The sequence below is a fragment of the Maylandia zebra genome, linkage group LG6 (genome assembly GCF_041146795.1).
Source record: "Maylandia zebra isolate NMK-2024a linkage group LG6, Mzebra_GT3a, whole genome shotgun sequence".
In the NCBI taxonomy this organism is placed as follows: Eukaryota; Metazoa; Chordata; class Actinopteri; order Cichliformes; family Cichlidae; genus Maylandia; species Maylandia zebra.
Window position 1 is genome coordinate 36,965,861 of NC_135172.1, and position 21,342 is coordinate 36,987,202.

The 21,342-nt window shown below is 39.3% G+C and overlaps 3 protein-coding genes across 3 annotated transcripts in view; 2 read left to right on the forward strand and 1 right to left on the reverse strand.

The window, feature by feature from the left end:
- The window catches only part of lg6h22orf23 (linkage group 6 C22orf23 homolog), a 12,037-nt gene extending 4,136 nt beyond the window's left edge, over nucleotides 1-7,901 (reverse strand). Inside the window, exon 1 of the mRNA XM_076885179.1 lies at nucleotides 7,771-7,901. The gene's annotated coding sequence lies outside the window, so the exon portion shown is untranslated. The remainder of the gene's footprint in view (nucleotides 1-7,770) is intronic.
- Nucleotides 1,633-5,638, forward strand: klf1 (Kruppel like factor 1 (erythroid)). The gene is made up of 3 exons (XM_004538908.6): nucleotides 1,633-1,981; nucleotides 2,974-3,832; nucleotides 3,923-5,638. Exons 1-3 carry the CDS (start codon nucleotides 1,907-1,909, stop codon nucleotides 4,096-4,098), a joined length of 1,110 nt encoding a protein of 369 aa, XP_004538965.3. The 5' UTR covers nucleotides 1,633-1,906; the 3' UTR covers nucleotides 4,099-5,638.
- A 10,673-nt stretch (nucleotides 7,902-18,574) lies between the features above and the next one.
- Nucleotides 18,575-21,042, forward strand: LOC101481574 (uncharacterized). The gene is made up of 2 exons (XM_004538898.4): nucleotides 18,575-18,927; nucleotides 19,318-21,042. Exon 2 carries the CDS (start codon nucleotides 19,390-19,392, stop codon nucleotides 20,599-20,601), a length of 1,212 nt encoding a protein of 403 aa, XP_004538955.1. The 5' UTR covers nucleotides 18,575-18,927; nucleotides 19,318-19,389; the 3' UTR covers nucleotides 20,602-21,042.
- Nucleotides 21,043-21,342: the final 300 nt, after the last annotated feature.

The window sequence follows — 21,342 nt, forward strand, 5'->3', positions numbered from 1 at the left end:
ATTGTACATGTACGATTCAATGTGTCTATAAAGCAGTCGATCATTGCATATTTTTTCAACCTGCATAGTGAATGTCTTATGTGTAGTCGTCACTCGGAAGACTCTCAAGAGAGAGTCTTTATCAGTGGTGGGCAAGTCATCGGGGGTCTGCAGCAGTCAGGGCATCATTATCTGTGGAAATACAGCAGCCTGCATTTGCTGAATGTCTGCAGATAAACAGCAGCCCGAATATAATCACCTTTCACACATAGGTCTTCTCAGAAGTCACACGTCCTCGCTGGGAATACAGACACAACCTGTGTGCACAAGTGTGTTAAACTGTAAGCAGCAAAAACAGAAGAAGAGGTTCACTTTCTGCTGTAGAGTCAAACAATTAAAATTACTACATATCCATTATTTGTTTTAGTATATGTTTATATGCCAGTCACCTGTTTTTAGGTATTTACACAATCATATTAAAAGTATGCAAGCTGCTTTTTCAAATCATGTATGCTTTCTTTTTTCAATTAACATGTCTATCAACATTAAACGTGCATAAAACGTCTCTGTATGTGTGCCCACACAGTTTGGACTTTGTGCCAAAGCGTGCTTAAATAGATAGCGGCCTTTCATCTGATAACAGCCAATGATCTGTTTACTTGTGAATGAAAAATAACTGAGTGTGCGCCATTTGTCTACAGGCTTAATTTTACTGCACTTTAAAGGCATTTGTGTAGACATTCAAAAGTATGGATGGTAGTTCAGTAAACTTAGAAGATGTTTTCAGCATTATTTATCCCCTTTTTTTTTTTATTTATTTGCAACTATTTGCAGTGACTGTTACCATCTAATTATCATGATTTTATTATTTTGTGTATCATTTTAAAACTACTCGTTCAGTTTTGATGGAGCAGCTGTTTAATCCTGTTAAGGCTAGTGTATCATATTTGATACATTTTAGCTCTACATCATTAGCATGATTTTGTTTCCCTGAAATACCTGATGTACACTGTCAGAAACGTGCAGTGCTACACAAATGCCAAATGATACAAATTAAAACTCACATACGCAAATTTATATTAATTTATTGTTTAATTTTGTAAAACAGTTTCCCCCTTTCCCTTTTTGACATATTCTACTTACAAAATAAAAGTTTCCAGTGACAAATCAAAAATGTTTCTTTCGTGTTTAATGCGTAAACAGTTAACAGCTATTGCTTTAATCCTTATTTGACTCCCTGTGAAGCCTTAAAAAATGTGTGTGTTGCTATTTGATCCCAACTTTTTCCTCTGTGAAATAAACATCTGTAAAAACGTACTTTAAGAATTTTAAAAACATGAGTGTAAAATGATTGTTGAGCATATTCACGTCAGTGACCATTTCACTGATAATGATTCATCAAATTTTAGCTTTTAATTGCAGCAAAAGCGAAGGTTGTTTGGTCTTTCCTCACATGTAAAAGGTGAGAGGACAGCCTGATGCTCAATGTTTTTTCAGGTTTTATTGCTCTGAATCCCACACAACAGGAAGACAGTGTGCTGAGGTCAGATAGTAGAGTTTCTTAGGGTTTATAAATGACCGGTCTTAAAGGAACCAGAGAAGTAATTTACACGTATGCTCCACCTCCTAACGGTCAAAACCTACATGAAAACGAGAGATTTGAAGTTAGACTTGCAGCTGACAGAGATAGACAAGAGAGAGGAGGGAGAGATAGCAGGCAAGCAATGACGAAAAGGAGGCAGTTCTCTGTGGCCTGTTTGCACTGAGTGGACTGTAACTGGGATGAGAGGCCTGGTGAGCTGGAGTCTGACTTCCTGTTAGCTGAGGGTGAGGTGGGCATGTAAAAAAAAATAAAATACAGAAGTATCCAAAAGAAAAGAGAAACTTTCCTGTTCTTGTTACACCTGTTGCCATATCAGACTGCTTGATGGCTGTTACCCAGGCTGTGCTCCCTTCCTTCAGCTCCTTCTCCAACCTCTCTCACTCCACTGACAATATGAAAGTAAGTAGCATGTTCACTTCAAATATTTGATTCTTTTAGCGAAATATAGTGACTCACCTTTCATGTAGTGTGACCATTTAATATTTATGTGTCTGCTTTTACTACAAAAGTGACGGAATAATGCTCAAAATTAAACTGCTACCAAAATGACTTGTAAGTTTTTTTGTTTGTTCTAAAGGGCTCTAAAAATATACTGCATACAGTTTCAAGATGAAGTTAAATGAAATCTTATTTACACTTGGTAGCTTTTTGTAAAATTTTGCTGTTGTTCCAATTGAGTTCACTTATTGTATTGTGGATTGTGCTGCTTTATATGAAAAAGCAATGAAATCACAATGTAAAGAAAGTCTGCAGGGAGCAAAACTGTTGGCTTAATAAATAATTTATTGAATATCTTTAATGATAGCTTTGGATTTGTATTAGAATAATACACGTGTGTGAGAGCCACCAGCATCTATTACCACAGTGGGCAGAAATTAATGCATTTTTTTTTGTTATTTCTGGCAATCTGAAAATTTTTTTTTACTATTATGTGAAAGAAACTAAACTAAATTAAATCAGTAATAAAGAACAGTGACTTTGCAAAGTCTGAAAGTTTTACAATTGAATAACAGTCATTAATAATTCAAATTTGTAACAGAACAGAGTGGAAATGTCCATAAAGATAGAAGTATGTTGAGACGGAAGCTGTTCTTTTTATACAGAACTAAAAATAATATTGTTGAAGTTCAAAAATACTCTACACTTGAGGATTTGTGGCTTTGCAGATCCATTGTGATCTACAAATTGTAATGTACATGTGATAACAGAAGTCTGTCTGCACATAGAAAAACTGAGACATATTATTGAAATTGCACATAGTTTTCTCAAACCATCTCACAGTGGTTATTACGCAACAGTTTTACTGGTCTGGTCCGTTTTAAATCAGATTACCCTCTGTGAACATTTAAGGATGTTCTTGGTTTTCATGATCTTAAAATTCTCTCCAACAGGTGTGTAAGTCAGATGGGTCTCTCCCTTTGGACTCCCCAAGCACTAAACTGTCACCAAAGAGCTCTGAGCAACTGCAGGTCTCTGAACAAATGGCAGAGGAGCTCCTGGATGATGACAGCCAAGCATCATGGGACATTGAGTTTCTGCTGTCAGAGTGGCGCAGCCCTTCCCCCGACCCTAGCCCCTCTCTCAACAACAGCAACCAACTGCTTCCGCAGTTTGACCCAAACACTGCATACCAAGAGACGAGTGTGCTTAAGGACCCATCAGGACAGGAGAGTCTACAGATGAACAGCGGCAGCCTCATGGCTGAGCTCATGTCCCTTGCTGAAACCACCACAGTCCAGCCAGAGCTGTACCAGCGTAGTTTTAATGACGATCAAACAGGTCGAACTTTATTTTCTAATGTGCATAATGTAAATCAGTTTGACTTCTCCCAAGGAGGAAGTGTTGAAAGACACAGCAGAGGAAGCCTCAGTAAGGTTGCATCATGGGACTTCAACCCCTACTATCACCACCACCACCAACAGCAACAGCCTCCCGTGGTGGCCATCCCTGAAAACAGGTTCATCCGACCTCAGCCTGTGACTCCTGACCCTCGACACTACCGCTACTTGCCCCACTTTAACCACACTGCCAGCCTTTACTGTGACTACAACCACAGCCAGGGGCATTTGCCCCTGCACCAGCAGCCTCTGCTGGTTGGACAACAGGTGCCCCCTAGTGGGTTGGAAGGGAAGCGTGGCAGAAGAGCTACGGGGAAAAAGAGACCAGCCATCCACAGCTGTGAATACCCCGGCTGCAGCAAGACCTACACCAAGAGCTCGCACCTCAAGGCTCACCTCCGCACCCACACAGGTAACCAACAACAGAAACAACTGATCTTAACTCATGGTTTAAATGATGCTTTTTTAAAAAACTGCTATCTGCTTTATTATCTTTTATCAGGTGAAAAGCCTTACCACTGTTCATGGGAGGGCTGCAGCTGGAAATTTGCCCGCTCGGATGAGCTGACACGTCACTACCGCAAGCACACGGGTCAGAAACCGTACCAGTGTATGCTCTGTCAGAGAGCCTTCTCTCGCTCAGACCACCTGGCTCTGCACATGAAGAGACACAACTAACGCTCTCGCATATACACAAATCTACACCTCTGCCAGTATAGGACATTTTAATTAAAAAGTAGACAAATTTTGTCTGAATGTAGGACCTCAAAAGTCATCTGGTGTAGATGTTTTTGGTATACTTACAAAACAAATGAGATAGGTCTAACTCAAAATCTAATTGAAAACCCTTCAGCTTCAGAAATGATTGATATCCGTCACTTAAAGAGTGACCATTAGTAATTGCTGAAGCACTGGTAATTAGAGAAGTACTCCACAGAAAAAAGATGGAGCAGGGGACTTGCTGCAGGCACTGTAGCAAGTTTATCTCCTTTGTCTCTCTCTATTACACATATTTTATCTCAAAGAAGCCAGCTTTACCATGACTGGCTGCTCGTGTGGGGCTTTTGTGCTAAGATGACCGTTTTAGAGATATCTACCTTTGTGACATCGTACAAAAGAACTTGTAGAAACTGAAAGTCTGACACCTGAACATTTAGCTGATAGGATTACTCACACGTACACTGACCTCAATACGTGAAACCTTAGCCTTATTTAACATGAGCATCCACCATTGTTGACAGACAATATTAGATAGACAGATAATATTGGGTACCCTTTAACCATCACATCTACATATCTGAGCACAACAGTTACCATATACCTTAAATCAAAGTCCTAACTTAACCTGGCAGCATGTCAACCAGAAGAAGACAACCTTTGTAAAATAAGCATGTCTAAAGCTATAAGACCCGCTTTTACAAACACTGTACACACTGTGGGTTTACAGACAGTGGACTTAAACACTAACAAAAGACCTAAAAGTGTTTGTAGCATTGGTTACAAGATGACACACAACAGTGTATCCAGAACTCACAGCTTACGAAGAAAGCCACGAGTGCTTATTAGCCATGCTTAATTATGTCAGCACTGAGATGATATAGTCATCTCAAATTCTGTTCCCCTTACAGGCAAAGCAAGATGAAGTACTGATATTTGGCAGATTTTGGCCAAGTGCAAATATCAATGTTTAATTTTATTTTATTTTTTTAATTCCCCCTTTTTGTGCAAGGGAAAGAAAGAATACTGCACTGCAGTATGATTTTATGTCCTTACAAAGTATCTGATAACTATAAATCTATTACACTGGGTTCTATACAGTTTAAAAGGACCACAAAACTGATGTGACACAACAGTTAAACATCATGCAGTCAGAAAGAGAAACACTGACCCATACCCATGAGCTGGTGTGTCCAAAATGGTAATAGAAATATGACTTAAATTATATGTGAAGCAAACTAATATTGGTTTATTTTTTTAAAACATATTTTTATTTAAAAATAAGCATTTGCTAAAGCTGTAAATAATCAGTATTTTTCTGAGCTCTCTATTGTCATTAAAAAATAAGCAACATATTTATTGTCACGATCTTTTACAACAGCAGAAGATACTATATTATTTGTAAAATATTTTTGTTTCAAAAGAGCGTTGTTAGCATTGTTGTGTTAAGAATTTTTAAGATGTTTTAATTCCAACAATAAAGACTTTTAATTCTGTAAAACTGTTGGTCAGTCGAGCCTGATTTAAAAATAAATAAATAAAAAATAAATACAAATAAATCACAAAACCATAAAGCTGGGACTTCAAAATTATTGAGAAATACTATGATATTTGTCAGCAATGATATATATATTTTTTTGTTTAATGGTTTATTAGTTACTTTACTACTCTTTTTGCACAACAGGCCACGATTTATGTCCTTGTCAGTACTGCAAAACTGCATTTTTCAGTCATTAGTACATCAAACTGGACCCTCCAGTGGGCTGAATGTTTTATACCCCTGCCCTTAAATATTGTTTGCTTTACAGCAAGATTAGGAAGAATTGTCCGTTTCAAGTCATTTGGGGTTTTCAAAGAAAGTGAAAACACATTTTTCATTTTCCAAGAGAGAGAAAGCACTATGTTTGATATCAGCATTTGACCTCTAGATGTCAGTGTTCTGTTATCACGTCAGTCCTCCAGGCTGCAGGCAGGTATCAGCAGGCTGTAGGCGGCTGTGTCTGCTGTGTTTCTAATCTGGGTAAGGGTGAGGTAAGGATGGGGATCTGCTTATGTAACACGGTGCACTGATTCATCCTGATTATGTCAGATGATGGAGTTCATCATCACATTAAGAAGCTTCCTCTCCCTCCATCTAACAAATATATAGAATGTTGTGTACTGCATACCCTCAGGGAAGACAAACAGACTCACAACCTCACACACTTACCAGCATCTACAACACATGCTTAAGCATACACATTCAGCAATGAATCTGCACTGCTTTGTAAACAAAGTTATAAAAAACCACTGCTGACCTAATGTGATCCACAACAAAGCATTGATATTGACAGTATTTTTAGTTGCATAAAAGATCACAGAGATTCTGAGGCTTTGGTAAAACCTCAAAAAACAAAAACAAACCAAAAAAGAGAGAGGGTTTGGTGCATGAACATATTTTAAAATGAGAGATATTCATTTTAAAATCATTTATTGTAATTGCAAGTTTCCACTCTGTAAATGGATTTAATTTCCAGAGCATGATACTGAAGTGATGTAATTTTGTACAAAAGCCTGTTTGTAACTTTTTATAAACTTACATGGAAATACTAAGTTCTTCGACAGATTCAATAAAATCCACGAAATTCCTCTTTAATTATATGGAAGTCTGACGTACAGTTAATTTAACCCTCATGTTCTGGATTTTCTGGTATGTGAACAGGAACAGTTATATCGTTACCTCTCATGAGACCAGTTATGCAATCATACAAATGTTTTGCAGGAGCCCAACCAAGTCAAGGGTTAGTATTAGAGTTTGATCTGTACTAGCGATTAAGACTGAGCTGCTGCAGCTAGGTCCACTTTGATGTGCTACCATGGCTAAAACTGGGTTCTTAATCCTGCTAATCGGGGACAACATAATGAATGTTGAGCAGAGACGTTAACTAGCTAGTACATGCATCAACACATAAATGCCTTAATCAGAGCCTGAAATATCTACATGAAGTTAATAGTAAATGATGCCTTTTAATCTAAGAGCTAGAAAGTCCTTAAAAGGGACCTAATATGCTCATTTCCAGTTCCATAACTATGTTCTTGGACTCTATTAGGGTAGCTTTGCATGACCAACAGTTCTGGTCTTGGTCTGCTTGGTCTTGGTGCAGGCCTCCCAGTTTATCATGGTCTACCATAACCTGTTTTGCCTTCCAAAAAACAGAAGGCTTGAACAGCAGGTCGGCGGGGCTTCTGTGCACACAGCCAGAGCTGTGTTCTTGAGATGAGCATTTTGGAGACTACTTGCAGATACACTTAATGCATTATTTGAAATTTTGGTCAGAATGAGGTCAGAAATGAAATGAGCAGAGCCAATGAGAACTACAGAAGCGAAATGATAAGAATTTAGTGATTCCGATTCATTATCGATTCTCTTATTCTCTTTACTTTGATAGTAAACACCATCGCTAAGCAGCATATCAAAGACATTCATGCAAATTAATGACATGTTGTGGGTCAAATGTTTGTTCATGTTGGAGGTATTTCCCCTCTTTATTGTGATCACCATTGGGGTCATTACTCAAAAAAGGTAATATATTGTACAGAACATTTTTCAGGTAGAAATAGAGGCTGCAGCCTGACTGCTCATCTGTTTGTTACCCGTTGAAGTTCAGAGTCTGACTCCTGTGCCGGGGCTGCGCTGGGTTCTTGGCTAGCTTTGTGTTAGCATGCTGTCTGCGTAGATCAGGCTTGGCCAACTCCAGGCCTCGAGGGCCAGTGTCCTGCAAGTTTTAGATCTCACCCTGGGTCTATACACCTGAATCAAATGATTAGCTCATTACCAGGCCTCTGGAGAACTTCAAGACATGTTGAGGAGGTAATTTAGCCATTTAAGTCAAGGACACATCTAAAACCTGCAGGAAACCGGTCCTCGAAGCTTAGAGGTTTGGACATCACTGGTGTAGATGCTCGCAGCGAGGTGAAGTTATGTTAGCAGCATAATGCGACTGTTGTGCTTGATGTACTGGATGCAGTTTGCACTTTACTCATCATTTTGTGCAGTAAAAATACAAGTAATGTCCATAAACACTATTTACCTCCTCAGACACACAAACTGAAATCAGCTCAAAGAACCACAAGTGCAACTGGAACTGGAAAGCAGGATCATAGTCAAGCATACTAACAGTTCCAAGGAACTGGACTACTGGAAGCCGATTCTAGATTCCTATGCCTGAAGAAATACAATGAGATATATACACTTACTGGATTGAGACTGAAAGGGTCTCAACCAAGTAGGAGCCCCTGTTAAAAATGAACACCTTCAAGCTCAACTGAAATTTGCAGCTGCCCACATGGACAACAAATAAGACAAAGGTTGAACCATTTGTCCACAAAGACATTAGGTATGTTTCAGAAAGATCAAGGTCAAGCTTTCAAACCTAAAAATGATGCACCAACTAACAAGCTTGGGTGGTGGCATCATCATGCTCTGTAGCTATTTTACTGCCAGTTGTGCTGGTTCATTGCACAAAGTTGATGAAATAATAAAAGAGGAGATCTACCTCCAAATTCTTCAACTTTACCTTAAATCAACAGCTAGAAAGTCAAACTGGATACAGTTGGATTTTCTAACAGGACAATAATCCCAAACACACATCAAAACTGTCATAACCAATGAGGCAGGCTGGACTCAAAATGCAAGCTAACATGAAGCTTGTGGAATGGCCTTGCCTCCATCCAGATGTGCACCAAGAAACAAACCAATTTAAGTGAACTCTAGAAATTTCGCCAAGAGACAGGTCAAATACCCAACCAGAATTATGCCACAAGCTTGCAGACAGCAACCAAAAAGATTCTGGCCATGGTGCAGCTTGCTAAGGGACACTTAACCAAGTATTCGAAGGAATGTATATGCATAAATTCAAACTTTTTCACCCAAGTTGTGAAAGAACAATTAAATAATTCAAAACCCCAAATTACCATCTCATCCATGCCCATGATAAGTGCATCTAAACTAGTGACCACAGCTGTATTAACATATAAAATATGACCAATATTAAAAAGGCCTCTTTTGGCCTTGACCGTATGTCATTACATAATCAAGGGCTCATACACTTACTCACACACTGCCATGCAAATTGCAAGGTGCAACGTAAAGTGTTCTGCCATTGGAATCAAACCACCAACCCTGTCATAAGATGGAAAACCTGCTTTATCACACCGCCCTCAAGCAATCATGATAATTTTAGAGCTAATAATAATAATCTGTTCTTCACTCATACAAAAGATGTTCCACAACATCAGATAAATCACAAATATGTTAGTGATGGTCATGAGGCTCCATCTGCAGTCTATTTTAGTGCAGCGTTCAAGGGAAAGTGATTTGGGATTTAGAGGTGACACGAGGATAGAGGCTCTGGCCTGTAGTGCCCTAAAAGAACAAACAAACTCTGAAACAAATCTGCTTTCTACTTCCATGTTCTACTTCCTCCTTTCATGGTTACATAAGGTTATAGCTAACCCCTTGATTGGAGTGATCTTATCTCTGAGCATGACAAGAGTGTACTAAACAAAGACATTATTATAATGCATGTGACCAGGCCAAGGCTTAAACACCATGTGGCATAAACAATGACGGTAATGTAATGTTTTTCAGTGCATTTGATTCTTTAAGCTTATTCCACCACATTTTTTTTTCTAAATCCCCAATGCCAGGTCATTAATGGAAAAGACTCATTAAATAATTTGATTTGATTGTTTTATATAAAGAAGGATATTTTCTTCCTCCCCACCACCCACATGAACCACAGAAAACAATTTGAATGCTGCAGTGGAAGAAGGTTTACTGAGGACAGAAGCATAATTAAATCCTCCTCTTTCTTGTTGTTTCCCCCCCTAACAAGATACGTCATTTCAGTCACTTATTTAATCAAGTTAAGGAGAGGGAGAAGGAAACAGGGTAGCTTCCAGATAAGCAAGCTCACATCTGGAAGTGCCGACAGTTATATTTTAACAAGAATCAAAATGTAACTTTAGAACTCAAACCAAAAAAAACAAATACTTTCTCTATACCTGTTTTACTTGATTTCCCTCTCACATCTAAATATTGTATACTTCATTAATTGCATTTAATATATTTAATTAAGCTTTTTTCATAGTTTACATCCTTTTATATTGCTTTAAATATTGGGCAGCTTTTAAGGAGTTTGAGTCTTAATGTATTAAGACTCAAAATTATAAACTCCTTAGACAGCTGCTCTAGACTCTATTGCACAGATTCTCATATTAAGCTTCCTTGAAAATGTGCGGTCAGAAGTCAAGAAAAATTGGGACATTTTCAGACACTTAAACACTAAATTGCAGTGTTGGAAAGGTAAAACACATCATCTGAATAGTAACGCTGTCTGAACTCTGCAGTATTTGTATTTTAAATGTTATATTTGTTTTAAATGTTATATACCTATGTAGTATGTGACTTTTGTTGCCATGATGCCAGGTCTCTCTTGGAAATGAGATTTTTAATCTCAATGAGATTTTTACCTGGATAAATAAAGGATTAATAATAATAATAAATAATCAACTGTACTGCTACCCTTCATATCACTAAAATAAACATGTGGAAACATTCTCACATGCAATATACACACAGTATATTATAGAATTAATATTTTAGGATAACAGCTTCTCCAATGAGCATTTTATAAATGGATTTTCTCTGCATTATTAAACCCGCTATTTCAGGCCTCTACAACATCTGTATTTTTTATGAAAAAAATGTAGCATGATTTTGGACTGGTAACTGTCTGTATGGTATATAATATAAGGATTTCTAAACGATGACAAAGTAGTCCCACTCAGTGCGTTTGTTCTCTCTCTCATCGAATTCAGTTTGATTATTTTAAGCCAGTATGAATGTGTGGAATTATTTACTCTTTGTCTGCAGTTACACAACCTCACATAATGAGAATCTTGGCCTGCTGTCCGAGAGCAGGATGAGGATTAGAGCGCTGAAAGCCGCTGCAGCACTGAGACTGTTGAGAGGGACTGCGAGTCCAAATGAATCAAAGGAAAAGCTGGGAGAGGGAAGAGGGAGAAAGACGGAGCGGGGGTGGGGGTTATCCGCCTGATTTGAACTTGAGCATACACACACAGAGTCAAACAAGGCCACAGAACACTCTGTGCACCGGCAGTCAATTACTTTGTACCTTTGTTTTTCAAAGAGCTAATGAGGCTTTGCGTACACATGAATGCATATGCAACAGAGAGGCTTTGCTGACATAATGAGCTGCCTGTTTTTAAATTTTAATGCATGCATTTAGTATGGCAACTCGATAAAACCAGGAGACTCATAATTACAATAAAAATGGCCGCAGCAGAGGCAAAATGATCCTCTTTTAGTCTTTAGACTTTTCATTGACCTGTTACAGTTGTTTCCAACTCCAGGGTAGCTTTGCATGATTCACAGTTTATAATAATCCTTATCTTCCACTGTGCCTCCGTGCAGGTCCCTGGTTTCTGGTCAAACAACAATAAGTTTTGAAACTTAAAACCAACAGTAAAACATTACATGTAAAATAAAAAGGTCACCAGATGAGCTTGTTAAATACAGCATACTTGTTCTTTTGGAGAAATCGGTAACTAAAAGCATCCCAGATTATTTATTCTGCACTTAATGATTGTAATGCAAAACTCTAGTTTTCTCAGAAAGCCCCTTATTCATTTTTTTTAACATGCTTTTGAAGAGGAAATAAATGTAATTTTTATTAGCTTTTTTTTTTAAACTGCTTTTACATACTGCTGGTTACTTACAGTATACATAATAGTGTAAATGTGCTAACCAGCTATGTGATTTCAGTTCACTTCAATTTATTTTTATACCCGAATGTCACATGTGGAGGTTAAAAGGGCATCACAGGCATAAAAACATATCAAGCTGACAGACCTTTAAACAAAACTGTTCTCTGCATCTGCCATGTTCCTGAATGGGGACGATTCTTATCAGTACAGTAGTATTATTAAGTTAAAATGGTATTTAAATGTCAGAATAAAAAAAGGGGTATCTTGAAATTACTGTCAGAGTTTGCTTCCTTAAGATTTTGAGGTAGGCTGTTCTGGAGTATGAGAGCATGAACTGCAAAAGCTAAAGTATTTAGTAGCTTATGATTTGGCAGGGGTCGTCAAACTATAAGATATAAGATGACCCAAGACTATAAGATTTTGTATCGAAGTAAAAGTATTTTAGAATCAATACTGTAAGATTCTGGAAGCCTACACTCTTTGCTAAGAGTGGACATGTGTTACTGGTTTCTAACGCTGACATTTTTATGAGTAAATTTATACTGGTGAACTCTGTGATGCTAGATCAGGTGGTTTACAAGGTTCAAATGAGGACTCAAAATGTTATTACGCGCGTTGATATTTTGCACAATATTTCAGTTACATAATCCCCGGTGCAGAGTGGACACGTCGCCAACGAAGCATGTCCACTGATGCTGGTTGATGTTATGACTTTAATCTTTAGTTCAATACACAGGGACACGGTAAGAGTCACGGTGGATCAGAGCAGGTGTTCAGAGGTGAGTGTGTATGCACACCTACACAGTCTGTGATTATAAACTCTCCTCTTTATTGGAAATTACTTTGTTCTGGCAGACATGAGAGAGTTAAAGCAAATCCATTTGGTACTGAAGAATCCAGCTGTTTTGAAAATGCAGAACACAAAGTGCTGAATTAATTCTAAAGGACACTTAACTTTAGACATTTCTCCAAAAAGCTCCATTTAAATTGGAAACAGTTTACATTACAGATTCTATATCCATCATGACTCTTGTGATGGCAGAGCTGTACCTCAGGCCTACATGGAAATGTACCAATACCTGCTGGGAAGACTACCATGGACTTTGACACTCATGTTCAGCTCCCCTTCTGTGTGAATTATAGTAATGCTTGTGACCCCTTTTATTTCATCTAGAACCACCACCAGGTTTAACATGATATAACATTTCCAGAATCCCTCAGGGGCCAGTTAACATACCAGCATGCAGACTTGCTGCTCTAACAAAGGGAAAGAGTGCTGCACATCCATCATTTAACCTTATTTACAGTTTGCTGCTCATTCAGCTCAATTTTTTTGCTCCAGCCTCCAAAACCTCCACGGTACGTTGCAGCATGCACCCCTGGATCGTATTTGCTCTGTAAAGTTCGTAGAAACATTTCCACAGTCACACTGTTGTCACCAAACCTTTGATGAAAAAACCCCCCAAATAGTGAATTTTAGTTCATGAGTCCACATTTCTCTCAAGCGGGGAACAGCAAACGTGTTACATAATAGGGTGACCGGACCTTGCAAATGGAGTATGGGGCAAAAAGTATGTTTGTTTTTGACAATGCTGGACACATTAGAAATGCTAAGAGGCATTTGACGTGTAAAGGTCATGTTTTATTTGAATGCAACCTTACCAAGTGTTATTAGAAAGCTCGAAGGTAAGATAAAGTTGTTGTCACCATGGCAAAGAAAAGAGCCATCAATGATTGTGCAGTGGGACTGGCTTTATTTCACTTTAACTTAAAGACACACAGGGGCTGCTAAACTCTGAAAGACAAAACAAAGTTGGACGTTAACTAATTAACTTAAAGGTTTAAACTCAGAAAAACAAATCAAACTCACCTCAGCTGTCACCCACTGTGGGAGTGAAAAGAGTGAGTAACAGGAAGCACAGTCCATATATAATGTGTGCCAGTTGAGTTCAATTAAGGTACAAAGAAACTCAGAAACCAATCAGTGATGAGAAAGTCAAGACAGTGAGTGAGGCGTGAGAGAGTGAGGAAATGGGTAAATACAACAAGAAACTTTACTACACTAAGTAAATATAAACACTATTAAAGGAAAGTAAATTTTAGTTTTGTGCAATAATCTTCTTCTAATACTTTTGAAAGTATTTCCACAAAATAAAAATGCCTGAGTTCAATTCCACCATCTTTCTGTATGGAGCTGCATGTTCTCCATGTGTTTGCGTGGGCTCTCCCCAGGTCCCCCAGCTTCCTCCCACAGTCCAAAGACATGCACTTAGTGGGGGTAGGTTAATTGGAAACTCTAAATTGCCCATAGGTGTGAATGTCAGTGTGAATGGCTGCCTGTGTATATGTGTTTGCCCTGCGACAAACTCGCGACCTGTCCAGGGTGTACCCTGCTTCTCACCCTAAGACAGGTGGGATAGGCTTCAGCACCCCCCGTGACCCTGAAATAGGATAAACAGAAGCAAATGGATGGATGGATAAAAATGCTGTGAACTCTTTAAGTTGCTATTTTGTTTAGTAATGTCACTGAAGCAATGTGGTGACCTGCATTTTTCCATATTGGACATTGTGCAGATAGTGTACAATGATGGTCTGTCAACCTGCCTGAGAACCATGATAGCATCCTCTCATTAAAGTCATTCAGTGTCTGTCTTCATGCTAAACAGAATGTGGAACATTGTCTCAATATTTGGGACAGTGGGACAAGGGATAAAAAGTGCTGTACAGTCCCACATAAAGTGGAACATCCAGTTGCTGCGTTGCATAATACCCTATGAGAAATAAACACCGCTCAGTTTTTGCATTGATTTTATAGTAAAGGAATACAAGTACTGCTTTTTCATTTACAAAACAGGTCAGCAGCATGAGAAATCTTAAGAAAAATAAATGCATTGCCAGCTGTATGTCTCAGTCCTTCCATATTCAGTCAGTGTATATTACAAAGAAACACAAACACTGACACAACTCCTTGGCCTGACTACCTTGCTTTGATGTGGTATAACAGGACATAGTTCATATTTATGTCTGTGAGAAAACGTCAAAACTAACAATAATTCAGGCCTCTGGCTTGGATGAAATGATGAAATTTGCACAACAGTTCCCATGACTTGATGAGATGTTGTAACATGATGCTTCTTTGTGCCAAATACAGTGAAAAATGATGCTCTCATGCACTGCTCTTTTCCCATTTTACATATCCAACTTTTGCCTTGATTGGACCCTTTGACCAGTCGTTTCTGGCTCTGGGCCGAGTCTTTGACACCCAGCGTAGATCTGCATAAATTAAATGAAAAGTATTGCCTTGTTTAATGGAAACTAAAGAGGCCAACACAGAAAAAGGAGAGGTTCAGTGTGAAGAAGTCCCATGTGCAAGGAGGAAGTATCACTGTGGCACAACGCTTATGGAACAGTGTTCCTTTTTTCTGCAAAAACTCACCCCAACTGAACTTTCAGCATGGCACAGTCCTCACATGCACTTTCTCTGAGTATTATGCAACAGCTTGCTTCCCCATTTACACTAGCTTTCAGGGCACAGTCTCCATAAAGATGTCTTTACATTTTTCATTAACAGGATTAAATAATTTACAGATTAGCTCATAGGTTTAGTATATCTGTGATTAGCTTCTCTTGTTTTTAACACAGCAAAGCTATAGTCCTGAAAGAGAGAAAACATACATGGTGAGCTACATTACACAACTATGCTGCCTAATAACCTGATGTTGTAATGGAAAGAAAAACAGAATCATATTGTCTATGTGCTCATTTGAATGTAAGAGACACAAAAAAAGCATGTGCACAGTATTTTTTCCCCATGTTTCTGTGTACCTTGAACTGCCCGTTAGTGGTGCTTACTTGGAAAGAGCAAATGAGGACAACTTAAGCAACCACGAGCACTGCCCGCACAGGCTTTGGCAAACCTTATGACCTCATGTAAAAATATAATCAGACGAAACAAAGCAGTTAATGAAAATCTGCTTTTCTCCCTAAGCTTCCATAAAAAATATTTATCCTTAGTTATATCTTCTAGGTTACACAGCCATTCCAATTCTTATTTTTGAGAGGCCTTTATGGAAACCTAAACTATCAAGTTAAATTAAATATTTTGTTTACTTGATAAATGACATGCAGTTTCGGAGATTTCTAAAGCAGCACTTCCAGGCGCAGCTATAAGGGTAAAATTGATGTTGTTGTAGAACATACAGTATTCAACACTTAAAGCCCCTGAAAGGTAGAGTGAATAACATTATCTCAATATAATAGGACTTCGATACATCAGAGCACCTTTGATGAGGCCCAGACTGTGATAACTACAGAAATGGTTTCCAAAGTGGGGTCTGGGGACTCCTAGGAGTCTATGACTCATAGCCCAGGGATGCAAAGAATAAGGAGTAGTAAACTATACAAGTTTTTTGCCATATTAAAGAGTGTTTATCTACAGATGGGTACTAACTTTTTAGGACATTTTCTAATGTTATTGACCACCCAAAGCGCATAACCCAATCACACACATTCATACTGTGCTATTTTATGTGCACTTTAAGCATTGCACACACCCACCCACACCGATGGGAATCAGGGGTAGACTGGCGTTCAATATCTCAAACACTTTCAGACTTTCTCACTGACTTTATCCACAGCAGCACTTAGTTTTAACATCTGTGTATTTAGAGCAAGCGTTGCTCTTGAAACTTGGAGAGGCTTTTACATGATGTGGGTCACTGGGAACATAATTTACTTGGTGAAATAGTAGAAACAGGAAGTGTTATGTGACGAGAACAAGCTTATGGTAATATGATGACAAGGTCACTGGCCTCAGGTTTTTACTGTTTTATTTTTTTTAAATTCTTGGTTAATATGTTTGAGTTGGGCTTCTGTGGTGTTTTGTCACTCCAAGTGTTTGAAATTTTCATTTTTTGTGGTTGCTGGATTTCTGGGTTTCTATTTTGATTTCTTTACTCTGGTAAAATGCAAGTTTTGTTTCTAGTGACATCTTTGAGTCTTTAATTCCTGTTTTAGTATGTGGTTGTTCCAGTAATGAGTTTCAGTTTTGTATCCCATGTTTTGGTTCATGTTTTGGTTTCTGTTGGTAGCAGTTAAAGTTCCCTCAGTGTTTCCCTATCTGCTCTTCTCTCTGTGCCGCTGTGTATCATCCAGTGTTCCTTAGTCTTTGTCGTAATGTTTACTGTAAGTCTTCTTCTCTACATGTTCAGTGTGTTTCCTTATCTTGTGCTTGTTCAGTTGCCTTTGGTTATCTCCTGATTTATTTTGAAGGTTTCTCTTTCTTTCTGTCCTGCGTTTGTTATGCTTCCTATTTGTCTGCTAATAATCCCCCCCCCCCCCCATGTTTACACATTTAAATTGGTCTTCAGCTTTTTGGTGCCCTCTCTAATTGGTGAAATTTCTTTAACATGGTTTTGTAAGACCTTCATAGTGACATTATTCCCAGTGGTCTCTTTCAGCAGGACAATGTGACATTGCAAAATTGATTACCGGTAAGCATGGTCTAAACATGCCAAAGAGAAACCACAGACCTCGGTTCAATCAGATCAAACATCTATGTATAGTATGTCGGCCACTGGTTACAGGACTTAAAGGATCTGCTGCTTGAACAGGACACTTTTAGATGTTGTGTGCCTCCAAAGGTCAAAGCTGTTGGAGTGTATCATTTTAATCTGTTAGAAGAATCCTGCTGACTGTGATTGATTCATAAATTTAAATAGTGCCAGTTCTTAACAACAGTTATCTAAATATTGCTTTAGTAGGTTAAAGACACTTTTAGAAAGAAAACATCAAAGTTCAGTCAGTCCCCTATGACAAAGCACCTGGCAAGAGTGGGAAAGGAGAACGCCTTTTAAACAGGAAGGAGTCTTCAGCAAAACCAGGGTCCCATAGGGGAAGCCATTTACCTTGTTTAGTTGGAGGTTTGAGGGGACCAAAAATATGAGGAAAAAAGAATGAAAAAGAATGGTGTGGGATTTACTGCTGTATCTGCTGAAGTTTAATAAAAAAAATATGTCTGATAAATTCTGGTAAACTTCTGAACAACTGGACCCTCCTGGGAGGAGAAAAAAATTCTAATTTAAGGTATGTCTGCCACTTTTCAGGCCCGGAAACTACATCGATATTTTATATACAGTCTGTGAGTAAAAGGAAGGACATCATTACACATTATTAATCCAAGTGCATATTTCATGCCTAAAATCAAAATGTTCGACGATGTCAAGTGACCCATGGTGATCAACTTGATACTTACAGAAAGGTACTTTACAAAAATTAAGCCCATAAAAAGAAACTCCAAACTGTCTCAAACTCTTTTATCAATAATCATGATGAAACTTATCAGAACCAAACGTATTTTAATTGAATATGAGAAGTTTTACTTATACTTTAAAAACATTTCGACATTTCATCTTATTTCTGTTCAAACATAAAGCCAAAAATCTTATTCGCCCCCTGGTGGCTGGTTGCAGTACAAGCCATTAACCACGCCCCCTCAATGTTACTCGGTGAGATAAATTAAACTATAATTGAAATACTTAAAGCTTAAACGTAGAGCTTCTGTCTTATTAAGGCCGTACATCATCGTAAATGTGTTTCTGATGATGACGCTAATTTGTCCTCCTTTTTTGTCCTCTAGTAACCTCAGATATGTCAGTTATGATCGGAGTCCCATCTCTGCGTGTCAGGCAGACACGTCACACGAGAGTTAAAAGCGCCGCAGATCACAGCTGCCGTGGAAGTATAAATTTAACAAGCCCATCAGACTTATTTTCCCCCCTGCCTGTCTGTTTTGACTCGGCTGGCTTCCCGTTAGGAGGAGGAGGAGGGTGAAGAGAACGAGGAGGAGGAGGAGTGTGTTACCCGGGGTGAGGTTCCGACCCCGGCTGAACCAGTGAGCGGGGGAAGGAACGGCAGGGAGATGCGGTGTGTTGAGGAGCGGAAACGTCTGAATGACCGGCAGAGATTTGCAGTCTCCTCTCCGAGCCAGAAGGTTTTTATCAGTTTGCAGCTGCTTGATTTGTAAGTAATATACATTTGCGGCTTTTAAAGTAACCTTTACAGTCATTATTTTATCCTGTTAAGATACGTGTGCTATATTTTATTATTCTGTGTGGGGTAAACATGAAGAACTAAATGACCCATTACACATTTATGGCCATTTGATGCCAGTAAATCAAAGTTTTCATGTATAATTTTGGACAGAATCAAATAAGACATCTGGTATTTCTAAGTTTAAGTGAAGGAAGATTCATCCAGCTTTTATGTTTGTAATTATTCATTTTGAAAGCTTTTCCCTTTAAATCTTGTATTTAAAAATATTTTCCTGCTAACATTAATTTGACAATCGGTTTAAATTTTACAACATTACAAATTTTCATCTCACCACGTGGATTTTTTTTTCTCCTCTAGGTGGAGCCATTACAGCATATTTCACCGGGAGCTGCCAGCCCTACAGCTCCTTGCAGTCAGGAGTGAGTGAACATGACGGGTCAGACTGTGGGAGGCGTCATCCAGGATCTGTCGGTGCCCTCTCTGCTGGGTGTGGGGTCCAGGCCTCAGGGGGAAACCGGCTCCTTCACCGAGGAGGCTGTTTCCATCCTGACCTCCACGAGTCAGCTGGCCCGAAGCCTCCTGGGTCACACGTTTGCCTTCAAACGCAAAGACAGCTTTAACAACGCTGAAGCCATGGCTGGCAACAGCTGTGACGAAGACAGCGGTAATAATGCACGTCGCAAACGGGAGTTCATCCCTAATGAGAAAAAAGATGATGGCTACTGGGACAAGAGGAAAAAAAACAACGAGGCAGCTAGACGCTCCAGAGAAAAGCGGAGAGTCAATGACATGGTGCTGGAGAGGCGGGTGATGGGTCTGCTGGAGGAGAATGCCCGCCTCAGGGCCGAGCTGTTGGCCCTCAAGTTTCGCTTTGGGCTTGTTAAGGACCCCTCTAATGTGTCCATCCTACCGTTGACTGCGCCCTTCTGTCCTCATCCCACCCCCAGATCAACAAATCACTACCAGGCTCACACTGATGGCTCCCCATATGTCGGCACACAGGCCAGTGCCAACACTCACCAGATCCTCTCTCAGGCTCCGCAGCAGGGCGCCATCTATGGTGCAAGAACAGCTGAGTTGAGTCATAGTGGATCGCAGGAGACTGGGGTTGTGACCTCATGTGGCTCAAACGTGGGTAGCCCTGTGTTTTTTGATGACACACTGGGTGAGAGTGGCAGGCCTTCTCCGAGGGATGTGACGGAGGAGCAGCAGTGCTGTGAGAGTCAGTATTTAAGCAGGCAAGACTCATCGGAGGGTTTGAGGAGTCTTCCACACAAGCTTCGTTTTAAAAGCCCTGGGGGAGGCAGCAACGGAGGGGAAATTTCTGCATCACCTGACAGCAGGAATAGTGGCCTGCCTATAGCCATGGTGGGACCAAACATCCAAATGAGAAACCACCAGCAAGTGGGGTGGGACGGCCAGGTGGAGAGCCAGGCTTCTTGGTCTAGAGAGGATGCCTGGGGTGTGCAGTATCAGGGTTCACCTTCAGGATATAATAACTCATCTTTTCCGCAGAATTCAAGCGACCACAGATATCCAGCAGAGGACAACAGCCTCAGGTCGCAGATCAGCAGTTTGTCCCAGGAAGTGGCTCAGCTCAAGAAGCTCCTGTCTCAACAGCTGCTTCCTAAGATGGCCTAAAACCAGATGAGGGGACGGTCAGATCCACACCATATTTCCCCAAATAATCAAACTCATTTTCCCAGAGTGGGATGAGCATAAGCAGCTACCTCTGAAATGGCATGACATTTTTTAGTGGCCTGTTTGCTCCAGTGATGAACAATACAGCAGGAGCAGAATTAAGGAAAGTCATCACGTATACGCAACACTGTATGTACTGGACTGAAACACAAGAATGTGTCCATCATCTGCAAAAACCTCTTTCTCATCAGATTCAACCTCATCTTCAATCTTGTCATATTTCGAGACACCTGGCACTTATTTTGTGTGTAAAATTGAGCTGTTATGACGTTTTGGAGTGTACTGTGGTTTTTGTGCCATTCACTATCGTAACCTCGATGTTACTTTTCAAAACTGTGAGTGCACTCAACTGTGTGGAAATAAAATCCTGCTTTATGTAAACCACTGTGAGCATTTTTCATGATAAGAAATTGCAATTTTTTTTTACTACAATTTAAAATCACAAACAATCTGCATTTGGTTTTGCACTCACACACATCCCCATCTGTTTAATAATCATCACAAATAAGTGTCAAATTCTTACATTAATCCTAACCTAAAAGTTGGCTTTTAATACTAAAACCAAGGCTTAACCCTCAACACACCTTAAAGGGGTTTTTAAGGGTTTATTTGAAGGTATTTAATAGTTTAATTGTCTTTAATTGATATTTAATCATCTTTATCTTTGGCTACCTTAGACAG

Excerpts from the sequence above, each read along its gene's own strand:
- LOC101481574 (XM_004538898.4), top strand. The coding sequence starts at position 19,390 with ATGACGGGTCAGACTGTGGGAGGCGTCATCCAGGATCTGTCGGTGCCC.
- klf1 (XM_004538908.6), top strand. The coding sequence starts at position 1,907 with ATGGCTGTTACCCAGGCTGTGCTCCCTTCCTTCAGCTCCTTCTCCAAC. Across the intron at positions 1,982-2,973 it reads ACTCCACTGACAATATGAAA|GTGTGTAAGTCAGATGGGTC; the intron begins GTAAGTAGCATG and ends TCTCTCCAACAG. Across the intron at positions 3,833-3,922 it reads TCACCTCCGCACCCACACAG|GTGAAAAGCCTTACCACTGT; the intron begins GTAACCAACAAC and ends ATCTTTTATCAG.